This window comes from Columba livia, chromosome Z (assembly GCF_036013475.1).
Source record: "Columba livia isolate bColLiv1 breed racing homer chromosome Z, bColLiv1.pat.W.v2, whole genome shotgun sequence".
NCBI classification, from domain to species: domain Eukaryota; kingdom Metazoa; phylum Chordata; class Aves; order Columbiformes; family Columbidae; genus Columba; species Columba livia.
Window position 1 is genome coordinate 19922302 of NC_088642.1, and position 19085 is coordinate 19941386.

At 44.9% G+C, this 19085-nt stretch overlaps 1 protein-coding gene across 2 annotated transcripts in view; it reads right to left on the reverse strand.

The window, feature by feature from the left end:
- NPR3 (natriuretic peptide receptor 3) overlaps positions 1-13455 on the reverse strand; it is a 39762-nt gene extending 26307 nt beyond the window's left edge. For both annotated transcript variants that reach the window (XM_005512054.4, XM_065047514.1), the window contains exons 1-3: positions 12611-13455; positions 7830-7952; positions 2161-2327 (exon numbers count right to left, since the gene is read on the reverse strand). In XM_005512054.4, coding sequence (XP_005512111.3) covers positions 2161-2327; positions 7830-7952; positions 12611-13322 — 1002 coding nt within the window. In that variant the 5' untranslated portion in view covers positions 13323-13455. The remainder of the gene's footprint in view (positions 1-2160; positions 2328-7829; positions 7953-12610) is intronic.
- Positions 13456-19085: the final 5630 nt, after the last annotated feature.

A 19085-nucleotide genomic window follows, 5' to 3' on the forward strand; every position in this document is an offset into this window, starting at 1 on the left:
ACCATGGAGTGAGGAAAGAGAGAAGAGGACTTTTGGCAGCAGGTACACAGCTCTGTAACCCTACAAAATCTTCCCCTTGCTGGCACCAGGGGATTTGCTCTCTCGTGGAGACAATTCCACTTGACCATAACAGGGCTTGCATCTATTCAACATCTACCAACACTGAACTTGCATAGGGTTTACAGTGTGTCTCCATTCTAAAGAACAGCAAAGCATCCCCTTGCTCACCTCCAAACTGCTCACCATAACATGACCCATCATTCATAAGCTGGACAGACAGAATCGTGAGATCTCAGCAGTTTTACACTTTTCTCATCTTGGGCAATGTCACACCGGCTGCTCTAGAAAAGCCACAGAACTGGGGATGACTGGATCTTTAAGATTCAAAATCACATTTCTCACCAAATGCAAGCAGGTAGCGGATTTTCAAGGTACGTATCTTGCTAAGTGACATCTGCAAAAGGGCACGTAGAGGGGGAAAAGGGAGGAATAGCACAAATTACAGTCCCATGCCTTGTTCAAAACTCATTTAGCATGCTGTTCAGGGAGCAGCAGCTTGAACTCAGTTTGGGTTTTTCTACTAACCCAAGGCAAAGAACGCCAACGAAAGATTATTTCTTCCTGTCTAGGCTTTCAAAGTTTCACAGGAAACATACAAGCCACCGATGTGATTCAACATTACATTTTAAATAAAATATTTAAATAAAATATATCCAAGCTCTAAGCACAGATTTTCTGAAAACAGCTGAGGTTGTGAAATAAAATGCAGGAAAGGTCATTTATTAAAACAACCTTAAGTTCATCTGCTTGTGGTTGGAACTAAAGATGATGCCTCCACATGAGGGGGACATTGCTTAGAGCGAAGAGCTCAGGCCAGTGCCCAACTGGGATCTAGTAAATGAGGGGTTTGAGTTGCTTTCTTGTGTTTTGGGCACAAATTTCTCCAAACCTTCCTTCAGGAGTTAAAGCAGGTGCTCTGGATGTACCAGTTCTTTTCCAATTACCCAAGGTAACAGCTTTCAAGCAGGTTTACCCTTGCTGTAGCACCTTAATTTCACAGAGCGCACTTCACAGCAACATTTGAATTTTCTTGAAAAACGATATAGTATGCCACCTTAGTCTACAAATTAAAAATTTCTTCTATCTTTATGGGTTCACTATTCCTCTACTTGTATACATGTATGATAACCAGAGAAGTTTTGTCTCATGCTCTTAATCACAAGAGACTGACATTTTTCTTGATAGCCACTTTTCCTATGGAACTGTTTGTATTACAGCTCTCGTTTCCTACAGCTAAAGACCAACCAAACTCTCTTCAAGCCTCTTTTGTTTCTAAGTGTATTCAAACAGTTTACTCCCCATCATGGGGAAGGCTGACTGTCTGGGAAATACTTGTATCAGCATGCAGAAATCCCTGTAAGTATGTGCTATACATTCTTGCTTTCACAGAACACTTTCCTATGAAAATCTCTAATGACCTAGGTTTGCAGTAGCTCAAATGCAATTTTCAGAGGCATCTTCCTCCTACATTTTGAGAGATTAAAAAAGACATACATTCCTATATTCATCTCTAGGGGACAGTGGCACTCCTCTAGGTTTAAAAAAAACTTGTAATCACTACAGTGATATTTTATACAGTTTAAAATAAACAACAGCACCACTCTAAATATGCTTAGTTGAGAAATAAGACCACTTTCCTAATTTGCATCAAGAAAAACTTCATCAGATATAATACAGAGACTGTAACTTTTTGAGATCTGATTCTAAAAAAAAAAAAGGTATTGGAAGAGAAGAAAAATGAAGAGTTTCATTTTTTGCCTGTAAAAAAAAGGCAAATGATTAATGAAAGAGGGAGAGAGACCTGGCAATCTGCCTTTCCCCAGTCGTAGTGCTGATAAACGAGGTGGAAAGCAAAGGCCAACAAGCCATTTCTGGTGGTATACAAACCTAGTGCACCTAGACCATGTCTATTCTTGCTGCCATTTGCATTATCCACAAAACTCAAAAGATAAAAAAAAAAGCAACTATATAAGCAACAGTGGGCTTTTACAACTGTATCAAGGTGATTCTGTCCTGAGAAAGGCTCACTGCTACTGTTGCCTTAATTAGGAGCATGTTTTGGAAGATGCTAAGACCTGAAGCCTGTCATCAAGTACTTACATAGTCATCCTCTTGCAGACCTTGCTTCTGAACAGAACTTTTCACCTCCAGGGAGAACTTCTCAAACTCAGGCTTCACAGTCCTCAGCAGAGTGATGGTTTGGAGGTACGAGTATGCCTTCTTGGCTTCGAGGTCATGTTTGTCTCCTCTTCTCCAAGAGCCATTTCCTAAGGGGAAACCAAGCATATTTCCAACTCCAAATTAGGTACCATTACAGGACTGCTTTCCTTTTTCCACCCAAAAGTTCCCTCTTCTGCACCTTCAGGAGACAGCAGAATAGAAGGGAGAACTGAACCTGCTCCAAGACGAGCAGAAAACTGGGCAGGGAGGAATGGCTGGTGGGAAGTTAATGTGCGAACAGAAGGACAAGTTTATTCCCATGCTGCTCTTGCTTATTTTTAAAGGGTGGGATGAAGCCTGAGCATGATCAAAAGAAAACAGGGCCAGATCTCAAATGCAGAGATATTTAAGTTAGAAAAAGTGAGGGAAGATCCGACCACAAAGTTTTTGTTACACATCACTCCAACAGTGACACTCTTGGACAGTCATAAAGGCACCAGTAAAGTCAATACTACGATCATCACCCAAATGGTTGAAAGATGGTGCAGCTGCTTCTCCCACAGCTCTCCCACTGTGGTCAAGGAGAAAACCATGTGTGCAGTGGCTGCGAGACCAGCCCTGCTCTTAGTGGAAAAGAAACACTAACAAATAAAATAGGATCCTGTGCCTATGCTGTATTTACATGTTTTGTGACATAGCTGGGGAACAATTTAACTCAGACCACCAGTAATGAGATTTTTTAAAAGCAGGATAGGTGAGTGGTTGTTAATTAGCAGAGGAGTCCTTCTGCCTAACAGAGCCTGAACTTAGCAGGTCCTGAGACTCCGATCCAAAGCTTCACAAGATAGTGGAAAGGTTCACATTGCCCTGGAACAGGTTTTGTGCTACCCTGTGTAAATGATAAATAAAAGGAGGCCTAGAGAGAACATCAGTAACCCTAAGCAGCATGCCTTTAAATGCTTACAAATAATTAAAAGCTAGGCAGTTATTTTTCAAAGAACAGCAACAAACACCACCATGACTAAATGAACCAAGACAAAGACTAACACTAAGCTCCCAAGGGTGACTTGGAGGCACATGGGACCCAGAGATGAGACAAGATGTGGCTGCTTTGCTTGGGTCAAGGACCACATTTGGAGCAAGATAAGCAAGTGGTTTGGTCCAGGCATAACACCCAGGCTGCTCCTTGCACAGCACTACCAGCTGCATCGCGTGCCTGCAAGAGCAAATTCACAGACAGGCCACCTCAGTCCCCCAAAGCGGTGAATACAGAGCCTGTGTTTTATCCTCCCAGTATCCTGCCACTGCTGCTGGGACTCCCTGCCCCCCCACCCCTTACCTTTATTGTCAAAGAAAATAAAAGCATAACTGCAGGATTGCTCTGCATCCTAAGAGAACACAGGTGAAGGAAAGAAGGACCTGCATTTCTCTGGAGGACAAGTCCTTCGTTGTGCTGCTTTTGGCTCCAGAGCAGCTCCCATCACTCCCAACACGGGGAGGGAGACACAGGAATACCTGAGTCCTTTCACCTCACTTTTCCACCCAAGAAAAGTCCTGTTTACCACAGCTCAGCACCAAATAGCACTGCAAACTTTTTTTTTCCCCCAGCTATTTAATTCTCTTAAGAATTCTACATATATCCACCTTGATTTAGGGATTTCTTTCCCAACACAAGTTTAACTGGTCAAAATTACTTATGCCAGGATTCTACTTATCGGACCTAGTGGAAACCCTGGAGAGCAATTAACATCCCACCGTCTGGTTTCACCCTTAGAAGTAGCACTCCTCCCTTCAATGCATGTACCCTGTCCTTGTTAACTGCTTTCAAAAAGGAAGAAATGTACATCTGGCAATTGTAAGCTAGCACGCCTTGCTAGCTTCCCTGCCTGAGCAAACCAGCCCTGCCAGAGCCTCCAAGTTGAAAAGCCTCTGCCCCTGTTGGGTACCTGCATTTCAGAGGTGCAATATACAAGAAGTACAGTAGAGACTACAGCATAAAGGGCTTTGCTAGACCTTTGCGTTTATAAATTGAGATGGCTAAAAAGAGTGAGATTACATACAGAAAAAGTGGTAGTGCTGGTAGAATGTGAATAAGTTTCTGTCCTGGACACTATACATATTTATTTTTAAAAGTCCTGACACTGGGAGCAGGGAAGGTAGACTTGCATAACAGCGTTCCTAGAATAATTTACATATTTTAATTCCTTCATGGATTATTTTGTGGGAGGTTGTCTTGCCACAGTACTTATGTGCAATTATTGCAGCCTTGGCATTTAATACAGCTGCCCTTCTGAAAAATTAAAAGTATTCAGAACAGAGGGCAACAACAAACTGCAATATGGTCATCTGAACTTAAAGGCAAAGTACCAGTTTGCCAATCACACCCACTGTTAGATTTTGTACCTTTTATAATGTACAAAATCTATTATTACCAGGCACTGGGAACAAAGAATTTTGGGGCAATTTCTCTATATTTCTTTTTATGCTAGCTTTTCACATGTGAGGATCATCTGCACAAAAGTCAACTTTTGATGCACAGTCATTTCACTCTTCATGGGAAACACATTCACAAAGAAACAGAAAAAATGCTTTAAAAGAATTATTACCAAGAAATGTCAGGAAATGCCACATTCTAACCACGCTTCATCAGAAAACAGGTAGTTTTCACTAATCCATTGGAAATGCTACAAGACTGAACAACATGTGATGCAAAGGGGGATTGTACTGAGGCTCCCACACGACCATAGGGCAAATGGGTATTGCTCCCATCACCGGGCCATGTGGAGGTCTCACACCAGTACAGCACAGCGCTGCCCTGTCCACGGCTGAACAAAGAGCCGTCTGCTGGGAGCTGCATCACTGGGGACACTCAATCCACACCAGCTGTGATGAGAGGGTCCCTCCTGGCACAGGGGATGGCAACACTGCCTCCTGTCATTGCCACCACCTCCTAGCAAATACCATCCTGGACAGCAAAACCATCACAAAAAGCAGCATTTCACCTGCAGCAGCTGCTGCTCTTACATGAGATCCCCTACTCAAGAAGAACTTTGGGTACCATCCATCCCAGCCAACATCAGCACTTCCCAGGCAGTCACCCTGTGCCCATTTCAGCCAAGGTGAGGAAACCATCAGCTGTAGGGGAGGATTTATCTGTGCAACAGTGGACACCTAAGGATGAGGTGAATCACTGTCCAAGGGTGCCTACTTCTCTCCTGTCCCTTCAAAGGGAGCCCAGATCACACACAGACTCATGACTTTGTACCTATGGCCAGATGAATCACTTTGGATGCATTTCTGCTCTCTGAGATGAAGTGCAGCAGTAGCGCAGCAGTAGTGAGCCCCTACTGGCAGCCAGAGGGGTTATTTGATCAGTGGTTTATAGTAAAGTCAAACCTACAAAGCTCCAAGGGTCTACAGAAATGGGTTCTGTGACTACTGATATAGGTAGGCCTTCAGCTTTTTGCTCTGGTCCTGGTAAAGGCTGCAATGCCAAATAGTTTTGCTTATGCATTCCAAATTCAACTCAACAAAAATAAAACCTTGATTCGAACCATTGGCTTTGATCTTGTTCTGCAGAACAAGTCATTTAAGTGATTTCCTTACTACCTGGCAAAACCTGGCACTTAGTTAATTAACCTAGATGATACATGTAGTGTTTTATGTATCTGTATCTCTGAATTTAAACAGCTACATACATTAATTACAGAGTTTTTTCACTAGCACTGTTTACTGTGAAATAATCTCAGAGGTGGTAGATGGATAACAAAAAATGTATGCAAAAGAATTTAACTTACAATGAACTGATTTACTAGACTAAATACATCCACCTTTGGGAATACAGTTGTTCCTTTTGATGAACTTTTTGAGGTTTGAAAGAAAGAAAGTTTTCCTTCTCTCTCAACTCCCACTTGGTTTTCAATTTAAAATGAATTTGTTATTGTAGTAGATTAGTTAAGGCAGCCTGCAGGGGGGCAATTATTTTCTCAGCACCTGCAAAAGAGGCTGCTTCTCTCAAAAGCCACATTGACACTTCAACAAAACCTAGTTTCCAGGCATGGACTTAGCTTCAGCCACCTGATGTTGTTTAAAACTCAGCAAACATGAAAAGGATCTGGCGGTGTTGATTTACAGCCAGTTGAACATAAACCAGCAGTGTGCCCAGGTGGACAGGAAGGCCAACAGCATCCTGGCTTGTATCAGAACTAGTGCGGCCAGCAGGACCAGGGCAGTGATCATGAAACTGTACTCAGCACTGGTGAGGCTGCACCTTGAATCCTGTGTTCACTTTTGGGCCCCTCATCACAAGAAAGACATTGAGGTGCTGGAGAGATTTCAGAGAAGGGCACTGAAGCTGGTGAGGGGTCTGGAGCACAAGTCTGATGAGGAGCAGCTGAGGGAACTGGGGCTGTTCAGCCTGGAGAAAAAGAGGCTGAGGGGAGACCTTGTCGCTGTCTACAACTACCTGAAAGGAGGTTGTGGCATGGAGGGTGTTGGTCTCTTCTCCCAAGTAGCAAGTGATAGGACACGAGGAAATGGTCTCAAGTTGGCCAAGTGTCAAGGGAGGTTTAGATTGGATATCAGGAAAAAATTCTTCACAGAGAGGGTTGTCAGGCATTAGAACAGGCTGCCCAGGGAAGCGGTGGAGTCACCATCCCTGGAGGTGTTTAAAAGTCATTTAGACGAGGTTCTTAGGGACATGGTTTAGTGCTGGAGTTACTTTAGGTTATGGTTGGACTCGATGATCCTGAGGGTCTCTTTCAACCAGAATGATTCTATGATTCTGAGTTGCTCCAGTATTGCTCTGAAATTTAACTGACACAGCTGTAGCCGCTAAGAGCAGGTTTAGTTCCCACCATGTACTGCCATAATATCAAACATAACTGAATGTAGGCATATTTCAAAAATCAAACATATTTCATTTACATTTTAAACTCATGTTTTAATTTGACAAATCTATTCCTTTTTACTTGGGGTTACAATCACTTTTAACCCACCTACTCTAGTACATTTGAACTGTCCATACCCCATGCAGTACTTTCCATTCAATACAACTCTGATGAGTATTTTTGCAGATGCAGTTTCTGATCAAAAGCTGCAACGAATTAGACATGTGATGCCCCAGCACAGAGCTGGCTACTGGAGACCCAGACATCGCAGCTGCCCACAGCCCCAGGCATTGCCAGTGCCTCCTTCCAGCCATCTGCAGAGACCACTCGGCAGCCAGGAATACCCCTGCCTTGAGATTAGGCAGTCAAATATCTGGAGATGGTGCTAACCACCCAGAGCTGAGCTCACACACTGCAGCACGGGGTACCCACACCTCGCTGCTATATCCAATGTCTCCATCTGGTGCTGCCTCCCCTACAAGTAACTAAATAAGTAATGCCCACAGTGTATTGGGCATATTGTGATCCATCCAGTGGCAACTACAGCTACGAGATCCTTTCCTGCAATACCACTGCTCAAGTGGAAGGTAACTGTAACAATAGGGAGAGACTGTGGTGTATTCTGGGACTCAGTGGGGCATATTTTGAGGCTAACAAATCAAAAAATATTACCAGGGTTACAGAAGACTTTGCAACATACTTGGGCAGGAAAAACATTACCATATGATGAGCTGTTGAAGAGTTCAATATTGAAGAAAGCGTAGTCCCCGTTTGTCATTCCTTGCCGATGAGCAGCCAACATGATGTTCCTGATTGTGTCACCGCTGGCACACATGATAACAACTGGTGGAAGAAAATGGAAAACACAGATAGGAAGCAGTTCAAGAATTTCAGGGAACAGCCTGTTAAGCATGAATGCTGCCAGAGACAGTGACCCCAGCTGTCCTCCCAGTGTTGCAACAAACATGAACACAGATGGCAAACAAAGCTGATTTCCCAAACAGCTGACAGAAGACAGGTACCAAACACAGAGAGGCTTCCTACTCCCTTGTCTCCTCTGAAAAGAAGTAAATTAAGCTTGTGTGTGATATAAGTTTTTTACCCCTACAACACGTGTTAAGTTCTGCCTTCAAATTTCTTCAACTGCATATATTTGTAGAGTCAATTGCAACCATAATCCTCTGTTGTTACTTATAAGTGGATGTAAGACAATCTGAAGATGGAGAATTAAGATGATACAATGACATTACCGGTTTAATTTCCATTCCATTGAACAGTTTGGTGCAGACTCCCCTAAAACTTAGGTGTCCAGTCTATAATTTGTTGACTCTCTACTGTTAACATTGAGCAGCATCTCTCTACAGAAACTATATAGTAATCCTAGGCAATGACCTTTGATGGGACACTTAACATTCAGAAATGGGAAAAGCAAGTGCCACTTTCTGAGTGTAAGATTAAAGGTGGTTACAAGACTGAACACCACAGAGCCTCATTTAACATGGACCAAGAGCCAGGGGGTCTGCTGCTTCAAGGGGACCTACAAGCCCGCAGGTGAGCTCCATGCAGGTATCGTGATCCGCACTGTGACAACTGTGGTGGAGAGGTCCCTTCCCCTGCTGCTGGGCAGGGGGAACTTCTCCCAGTGCTATCCCTTCCCTCTGCAAAGGGGAAGCAGGAACTCAGGCAAGGGGAGACACCTCCCACACTCAGCACATCATGCTATAAATTTTATATAGGTTCACAAAACTACAGGTATGAAGTTACCAACATCAGAGGGAACAGCCAAGTATCGTAGCAGTGCATGCTTCAGGGCTATATCCTACAGCAAAATCGCAAGAGATCCTGTTGGGATGATGATTCGTAACCAGTTGCATGCACATTTCCAAGCACGCCGTCATGCATGGCAGGGCTTAAGAGCTACAATAATGTACGCAAATATTTTCACCCCAACAATAAAACTGAATCAAAACCACATTCAGCTTTTCTGGGCAGAAGTGTTATTGCAAGAACAGAAAAGGCCAAATAAGCCAAATCTTTTTGCACACAATTAATCTTCTCCCATCACTTTTCTGGTTGGATGCCATCACAGGCATAAAGCTCCAGATGCGCTGCCGGGGTGAGTCACGTTTGGTACATCCCCACGCTTCAGGAGAGTTATACCAGGCACAGCTCTGTCCTACTGATTATAGCAGAGTAATATAATAATTTCCAGAGTAACCGAGCAAGACATATTTCATGACCATTGTGAAGTATATTAACATGAAGGAGAGGAAGAAAAAAAAATTTCTTACTATAAAATTTTGATCCAATTTTTTCCAGATGCACATCAGGAATGAATTTGTCTCACTGTTCCTAATTTCAGTATAGGTGAGAGATTTCCTTCTGAAGTGTTCCCTTGCTGCCCTCCCAGTTCTCCCATGACTTTGCCTTTATAATTCACATTTATAATAAAATCATAATCTGTAGATGGAATCAAAGAGATTCTCACAACACCAGTAAAAAACACTAGGCAAAAGGAATTAAAGAAGAGCGTGGAGGGGGAAACCCTACTTTAGAATACATTAAATCCTATTTTGTAAGCCTCTAAAGGAATGTAAGGGAAGTAATATTAACTATTTGGATGTGGTTTTTAACCCAGCAGGAGAGCAAAGACTACATATTTCAGGATTTTGAAGCAAATAAGCTATGGGCACATCTCTTGCATTCTTCCAAAAATGTAAGTTATGTGTATTTAATCTGCATTTGTACCTTACTATTGTGTACATACAAACGTGTACATGCAAACACATAAGAAGTGTTTTCCCTCCAGTATAATACATGCAGACCACAGTGATTCTAATATTAATATTCCAAATTTATTGACTAGGATAACTGACTCATCCTATAAATACTTTATCATTTAATTCCAGTTAAAGGAGTAAGTGCTCCCTTTGCTATGTGCATCCCTTGGACTATGTTCTTATGCAGAACATACCTACACACAGTAAGGGGATTGTAACCATTATGGTAAACCTGAGCCTACAGCATGAATTCTGCAGCCTGGCTGAGTCTACAAGGGAGCCTGAGCTACTAATGAAATTCATTAAAAACAAGTGGTTAACTTCTCTCATCATATTTTTCATCACAATTTCATTGTGGCTCCAGGAGTTGAGCCTTTTGAAATGGCTCCAGGGACTGAACAGGCAGCAGCTGGCAAACATGGGCATGTGGCTGACTGTGCCCGTGTCCCCCAGGTTTCCAAGACCCCACTGCAAACCCCATCCAGCAGCAGCTGAACCCACGGGGCCAGCCTCTGCCCTGGGTCCCAGGGCCAGCTGATGAGGCGGCTTCTTACCCAGCCTTGGGAGAGTTCTGAGCACGTATCCTGACCGGCTGGAAAGCCCACCCCCACTCAGAGTAGCTCAGGGAAGCCTGAGCACTCAGGTGGGACCACCACCGGCAGCTGCCTCTGGAAACAGAGAAGATACAAGGTCCAAGCACAGGACAGTGTCGCAGTAGGTGCAAGACAGGTGCCCTTAAAAACTGGTGAGAAAACCAACCAACCAAACACCTTTCTAGAAATTGCTTGGGACCGTGCCCTGTTGCCCACAAGCCCAGTTGTTTCATGGGGGGAACCTCCACAGAATTCCCAGGAGAAAATAAGACCTCATCTAAGGCACGTGGTGCATCATTCACATGATACATGACTTTTAAAATATTGTGACAACCTGAAAGATGCCATGAGCAGCAGGACAACCCCTCAGGCCCAGAGGAACATGCCAGGTGAGTCAGTATTTGTAGACAGAAAGGCATAAGCAGAAGCTGAAGGACCCCACTTGCTGCATTTCACAGTAGTGGCATGAGCCAGATGACAAACGAAGAGGTAAGACAGAGGGAAGGGATCCCATAGGTCACAAGGAGGGGAAAGAAGACAGAGGGCTGCTTTTATTCAGTCATTTGCAAGTTGCAGAATGATGCAAACCAGAGGTCTCAGCTCAGCAAAGCATTTAAGCCCAGGTTGAAAGCAAGCCTCTCCTCCCTGACTGTCAGCATGGTCTGAAAAGCAGGGTTTGCCTTTAGCCATAAGTCACATTCCCACAGCACAGCCACTGCTACCTTTGGCTAAGGGCAAACACTCATCTTTTTCTTCAGTAAACATGCTGTTATGCTCCTAGCATCAGGAAAGCCAAACACACACACACACAAGTTAGGCTGATTAAAAACGAAAAGCATCTTTCCCCACACAGTGGTTTTCTCTAGCACTTACACATTTCTTTCTCTTCATGCAGCATATGTCCCAAAATGCTACTTACTAGGAAAGCTCTATTTTAAGCACCTGCTTCAGTGAAGAGAGAATTAAACAGCCATATGCTATTTGACCTCAGTTATCTCAAACACACTCCTGCACGCTTTAAGGATTTCACAGTAGCGTAACATCAGCAGTGCAAGGCTGCTCCATCTACAGACTACTGTACCGTAACACCAGTTGTGCCATTCACATATGGCATGATCTGTATCGGTCCAATTTGATGCTATTTTAACATTCTACAACCAGGACTGTAAAAATTGTACACAGTACTTTGTACATCTATGCCTTTTTTGGAAAACAGTAAAGGACTTCCTTGAACTTGATCCTGCGATCCACTCCTGGAATACACCTTTTGTTTTTTTGCAATAACTTGTCGGGGAAGCCTATGGCTGGTTAGAGCCTCTAACAGAAAATGCCTTTTTGATAATCCCATGTATGCAGGCATTGCTCACTTTAAAAACACATCTAACTACAAATTTGAACGTCCTAAAGCACTTTGAGCATTTTACTACTTCATGAAGCAGAGTCAGTTCAGCCAGCCCAGAGGTGACTTTCCAAGATGTTTTACAAGTCATTCATCTCCCTGGTGTTTTGTTAACAGCTGGTGGCAATATAGCTGCACACACTCATGGGTTTTGCATCCACACATTCCCCTCAATGACCGCTTCCCCTACATGCATGTTATTTACGAAGTACTCAACGGGGCTTCCAGCGGCAGGAGCAGGGAAAAGGATCCCCGTGGCAAGACACAGCATGGTTAGAAGAAAACACCTTTGCTTAGACTTTGAACGTACAGAAAGTCACTTCAAAAATCTTGAAGAACAGGCAACAGATTTGCTGCTCCACAGATGCGGGCAATTTTGGGTAACTCAGACTGCCGGCAGAAAGCTGATTTACTATTTCATAAAACCCTCCTAGCACGGTTCCCGAGGGCAAGCCCCCCTCCCTGGCATGGGAGGAAAAGCTCTAATGGACTTCTGTGGGCTCAGCTTTAACTTGGGACCAGGGGTCCCCAGTCATGAGGGGATACCCAGCCCAGGGATGCCAGCACAGCACCGCAATAAGTTTCCCCATCGGTGGGGACATGACGTGACTCCCACCTCCCACTGGACCTTTCCTCTCCAGTCCCCCACTGCTCCAGCGCCCCGTCCCTGACCTCAGTGGCCACCAAACACCACTGAGGAGCCACACCAGGCGCACCACCACCACTCACCTCTCTCGCCTGTCTGAAGGGCGCGGACGATGTCATCGAGGTCGAGGTGGCGGCTGTTCTCGTCGAAGCTGTGTACGGCCATGTGGAAGGCCTCCTCCTGGAAGACCACATGGACGCCCTCCATGGCGAAGTAGCAGCTGCGCTCGGGGTTGCTGTCGCTGTAGAGCAGCGTGGCCCGGCTCCACTGGTGGTGGCGGAAGAGGGCCAGCAGCATCTCGCCCATCTTGGCGTAGGCGGGGGCGACGCGGGTGAGGTGCGAGTACTCGCCGCCCTTGGCGCCGAAGCCGGCGGCCAGCGCCCCCGCCGACAGCATGGGCACGTCCCAGTGCGCCGCCAGCCGCGCCACCGGCGCCGCCGCGTACTCGCAGACGGGCCCCAGCAGCAGGTCGGGGCGGCGGCGCTGCAGGGCGACCATGTCCACCAGGCTGAAGAGGGCGCGGTTGCCGCACGCCGAGTCTTCGTAGGTGAGCTGGAAGGCGTAGCCGGGCGGCAAACCGGAGCCGCTCTCCCGCAGGCTCCGCACCGCGTACTCGATGGCCGGCCGCACCCGCCCCAGCGAGAAGAGGTAGGCGTCGTCCTGCGGCAGCAGCACCAGCACCCGGATCAGCTTCTCCTCCTCCTCCGCCGCCGCCTCCGCGCTCGCGGAGCCGCCGCCCAGCGCCGCCCGCGCCGCCAGCACGCAGCAGAGGCCGCCGAGCAGCCAGGGCGGCATCGCGCCCCCCCCACCCCGAGTCGCCCGAGCTCCGGCAAACTTTTCGCCCCACTTCCCCGCCCGCCTCGAAATTGTTCGGTCGTGCTTTATTTCTCAGGTGTTGGGCGAATTCACAACCTGCGGGTTACGGACGGAGCATCTCGGCTCTGTTTTTCTGGTTTTCTTATAGAGAGATTATTATAATTATCTTTTGCCTCTGCCCCTCCGGCCGGATCCCCCTGCGGGGCTGCCAGGCTGCGCCCTCCCCGCTTAAGTAGCGCGGGAGCGACAGCTGCTCTCCGCACGCCCTGCGCGGCGCGACCGGGTTTGTGCGCAGGGAGGAGCCGGCCCGGCCGCTCCCGCCCGCCCCGCCCGCCCCCTCCGGCCGCCCCCCCGCACCTCCGCTGCCCGCCGGGGCTCCGAGCGTGGAGACCGCCGACACCGCGGGGCGGGGGTGTCCTTGTCACATATATAATGCTTATGTATGTAATACATGTACCTTCCTGCTCGGCTGCTGCCCTCCCTGCCAAGCGAGTCCCTGCAATCAGAGTCGGGGAGTAAAAGATCCCATTGCACTTTTTGTTTGTGGTTTTTTGAATAAATTTTTGGGGGGTTGCTTCAGCCTGCTTAAGCTGCAGTTTACTGCATAAGAGAAGCATTTGAGCCGCCCCGAGGGATCAGGGGTCGGTGCTCGGCGGGGCTCAGGGATTTGGGGGTGGAGGGGAGTGGCAGCATCAGCACTGGGAGGCGCAGGCAGGACCCTGAAGGGCTCTGTGGCTGGGTACCAGCAGGACTGCCCGGCTCCTACCTCCTCACCCAGAAAGGTGCCCGTGGTCAGGGACGGCACAGCCCCATGGGGAAGCCTGCACTGGATCACTGGCCCCTGCCTGCATCCCTCTGGCGTCTGAGACCCTCAAGCCAAAAGGTCCCAGCTGTAGTTTTCTGTCGCTTCCCACCAACTCTGTCACAGAGGCACAATTTCATGCCCTGAGCAGCAGATTACTAGTCCTGGTCTGAGATTGTTTTCTTGGGGGAAAAAGTAAAATATAATAAATAAATAAATAAATAAATAAATAAATAAATAAATAAATAAATAAGGAAAAAATATTAGATTACCTTGAGACTGCTGCCCAATCAAAGCATGTTAAATGCATCCCTGTTCAGCGCTACGTACTGTCTGTAAAGCTGCTATGCTTAAGATTTTGTTATTCTGGGATAAAGAATAAAGTCAATGTGAAATGTGCAACATGATTTGTGAAAGAGGCTTTGGAATACCTGGTACATTTTGACAGCGAAATTCTAAAGGATGTCTATCTTTGGAGTTTTCTGTGTCCTGTAACTGCACACATCCCCAAACCCAGAGCAGGGCTGTGTGTTTTGATGTTTTATAGTTACTCAGAGTTCCAGGTTTGCATTCGAAAGGTGAGTGAACTGCTCCCTTTACAGAAGGGGTTGTTTAGTTCAGCATGGAGGTCGTTGTCAGGGCAGTATGTGTAAACTTTTGTTGCTGCCTTCACTGTGCAGTCTATGAATGGGAAACCTCTGCTCCCGGGGTGACCATCTGCTCACCTTTAAGATGCTTCAATTAAAAAGAAAAGAAAGCTGGGAGCACTTGTGCAATTACAAGTGGGAAGTGGAATGAAAACAGCAGATAACAGGATGTACAGAAATAATAGCCAAAAAAGTGTTTTTTGGGGAGAGCATTTATCTAATGGGACTTGGTAAAATAAAGAAGCTCAGAAATTCAGAGATGGGAAATAAATGCGCCTCTCACGTAGTTTTATTTGATTACTGAATTGAACTTCAGAGTGTTCGTGAAGATTACATAAACATCCACCCTGGTGAAGCTGGTTTTGTATGTTCCTGTACTGTAAGTTATGTCAGGCATTTTTTGTTGTAAATGACTCCGTATAACATAGTGGAGATTAAGCAGAATGTTACAATATACAACACGCCAGCCATCTTCACCACAAAGCTTGCAAAAACATTTTCTTAAGACACATTTTGAAATGCTGACCTTTGTAGTCACTGCTTTATGGTGACCCTACAGATGTGTTTACAACACCAAAATCTGGATGGATCTTTCTTGATTCCCTCCTTCCCCCACCAGAATATCTTTTTCATTCTACGTGTGAGCGCCATACTCTCCTATCTGTCGTATTTGAGCATAAGCTGTCTAAACACAATGGAGAGATAGTATGCTCGTAAATCACAGGGCTGCCATCCCTCCACACGGGCTGCTCCTTGTGAGGTAAAGTACTGCTGGGAATGAATAAGAGTGGGAGAAGTAGGGGCAACATGAGGGCAAAAAGAAACAAAAGCCATGTAGGCCATCCTGTGTAGCAGCAGTAGCATCAAGACAAATTTTAGAAAAAGATTTGGCCCTCGGTATGCAGGCCTTACTTACCTGAGCATTGCATTCAGCCATACAGGAGTTGCAGTGTCTCTGTGGGCCCAAAGTGTCATTAATATCTCAGCTGTTCCCCTTCAGGCTAAGCAGTTTGATAAAGAAGAATCCCAGCCCATGACTGATTTTTCCGAGCCAGAAAGTTATGCATGAGAATTTACTTGTTAACACCAATTCAAAATGTCATTTAATCCACCTTATAATTAGTTCACTTACAGTATTTTCTATAGGTATAAATTCAGCATTTCTTCACAGACATTATTTTTTTCAGCTGTATAAATGGTTTTTAATAGGAACAAATCCTGCAGTCGTGAATCTATAGCAGGCAGAATGCCTGTAGGCTGCAGCAAGAGCAGAGATTTCAGGCTGGTCCTTTAGGACTAAGGTCATTTCAGACACAGGCCACTTTCCCCCCAGAAACAACTCGTGCACAAATCAAGAATCGCTTGACTTGCTCCAGCTACCACGAGCAACAGTCTGAACTGACCACTGAAGATTAGGAAAATTGTTCACAGACAGGTTCGCTGAAAACATAGTCCCCCCTAGAGGTGGAAACGATGAAATATTTTAACACCATCTGTACTGCAAACTTAACCTGCTATTCAGACTTTCCAATTCTGTCCTTGGTTTTTGAGAAATCTATTCTTTCTTTATTTCAAGTAATATATACTTTTCTGGAACACACCTAAGGGATTTCTTACTGTGGCATGATGTATCTGGGTGTCTTTTTTTGTGCTTTGTGGTCTTATCCTCATATATTTACAGTATGTAGAAATGCAACACAGCTTTTAAGTGAAAGTATTGCAGCATGGAAACTTAAGATGAGCTGATCTGAGGTTAAAAATAAATGCAAAGGGGACATATTTATTAGTTCTTCTTTTAACTGACACCAGCTTCTGTGTAGATATGTATAAAATAACTACAAGATGACAAAACCACACTTCCAAAATATGAGCATGCATAAATACGTACAGTAATAACATTTTGCAGAACTCACTGCTGAGCTTCCACTTCACAGCACAAAGTAAGGTAAAGGTGGGTGGGTGGATGTCATTTTTATTTTACAGATTCGGAGAACAGAACCTGGGAAGGCAAACTGTGATGTCCCAAAGGCCCAGGGTGGTCTCAGGATCATCCCTCCACTACATTGCTTATCGTCACTACTGCTGCTCAAATCACAGCTTGATGGTCCCCAAGAGTCACGCAGTGCTACACCTACCCATCTTTTCCCACCAATACTGAAAGATGAGCTGACATGCAGCCCCACTAGAGATGTGCCATTCAACTATGTATCAATGAAAGCAGATGTTGGGATGAAAAAGACAGACCTCCCCCCATTAGTCACCGATTCTGTTCATGTTCCCAGGGAATATTTCCAAAGCACATACTTTAAAGCATACAAATTGTGGAGCTAAAACCCAGCCTTATAACCCAATGACACCCAATCAGTACTTGCTATGTTTCCTCACATCTACAGGAACGTGAGGTAAAACAGTGAAAGACAACCAATCAGGAAATATTTGCAGAGGTACAACATCCAAGGCAAAATGCAGGAGAGCTGCCATGGCTTACAAAAAAACCCTGCTCTCAGAATTGTCTTAGGAGGCCCCAGCCTGGCATAAGAATTATGATAGATATGCATGTTAGGGACATACCCTGATCTATCAAAATTAGATTATTGGCAACTGGTATGAGTTAGAACAACTTCAGGAGGGCACAAATCAGTACCTTGGGTCTGACAGAGTATAAATCACAGGCAATAACTGTGTCCTTTAACAGTCTTGTTTCTGCTCCCCATACAGTTATAGCAAAGGAGCTGGATCCATACCTTCATTTCCATCAGAAGAATTTGGAGACGCCCTGAAGCAACGCCCTTCACTGCATGCGGGAACAACATTAACAGCCTTTAACTAGAGATGTCTGATTAGCTGTTCCATCCTACACTTGCAGTCAGCTCATTTCTCCCCCCACCTCCTTTTCAGGTTAATCTATCTGTCATTATAGCAGGAATAAATCAGCTCTGACATATTTTATGTAAGAAAAAGCTGAAGAGAGGCAATAGATTTGCTTGTGAAGTTGTGAGAATAACCCTATTTTACAGTAGCAGCCTGTCAAGACAGCATGTCAGAATTACATTCCATGTTTCCTTTTCAATTAGTGCCCTAGTCTGGGTGAACAATAAATTTATTGTAATAAATGTGTCTAAATACATGATACATTGTCAAGGAAACACAGGCCTCATTCAGACTAACTTTAAAATACAGAGAAATAGTTTTTCATTTCTATGATGTCACTAAAATTGTCACCAATTTTATACACTATTTTTCAGTTTTTAATAACCCATCAGCTGTCTCAGGAAGGTTATTATCTGATATCTGCAGGAGAAAACACCGCAAGTTCTACAAGGGACAGGCAAAAATTGTCTTTTGAAGTGTTTTGAAATAAGACCAGTGTGCACAAGATTGTATTTCTATTGGAAGTTAATTTCTCTTAAGTGGTCCTACCACTTCCAAATCAAGTAGTTGCTTTAGTGATTATTACAAGGCATATTTTTCTGTCCTTTCCTATGACCAGAATTAATGAAAAAATAGTTACCTGTACTTCTGCATTCAAGGCATGTCTGCAGCTACAACAATAAGTTTGCCACACCTGTGCTTTTCATTTCCAAAATGAAAGAAAGCTAAAAAGGATATGACTACAGAAAAGGCCCATAGTTTTCAACAAGCACAGCAATAAGATATCTTAGCCACTAATAGTGTTGCAAGCTATAGCTACTGTATTGTCTTTCATATAATGGCATTACACACAGACATTATATATAAAGTGACACTGTTCTCACTGGCTTATCATTTTAGTTGAACATGAACAGTCCGGGTTCAAGTTTTTAGAACAAGTGTGTAACACGGCATTTTTTTGTTGTTGCTCTTATCCTAGCATCAGTGGGAAGAGCTGGCTGTTTCTCAAGAGAGTAAGGAAATATTCACTGCCTTACATCTACAAAAAAACTCCAGCAAGTTCTTTTTGACTTTGGCCCTTCGATTTTGGGGGCAGGAGGGTAGCCTGTGTGTGTGATGGACAGGCACATGAAAATGTGTTTGCATTTATCCAGGTATGAATTCTAAGGTTAGAAAGGCTCACGTTCCTACAAACAGCAAAAGGTTAACAGCGTAAGTTGAAGATTTTAATCTCTGCTATGTGCATCTCCTTGCAGCTTGCATATCACATTGTGCCTGCACTGTCCATCCACAGCAACTCAGATTTGTTCCCACCCCAACCCTGTAGCCTTTGAGTGACTCAGTGGCACATACGCACCACCACAGGGATCAATACACTTGCTTTGGGCCAGGACTTTGAGGGACCTCACCTGCTCCAGACTG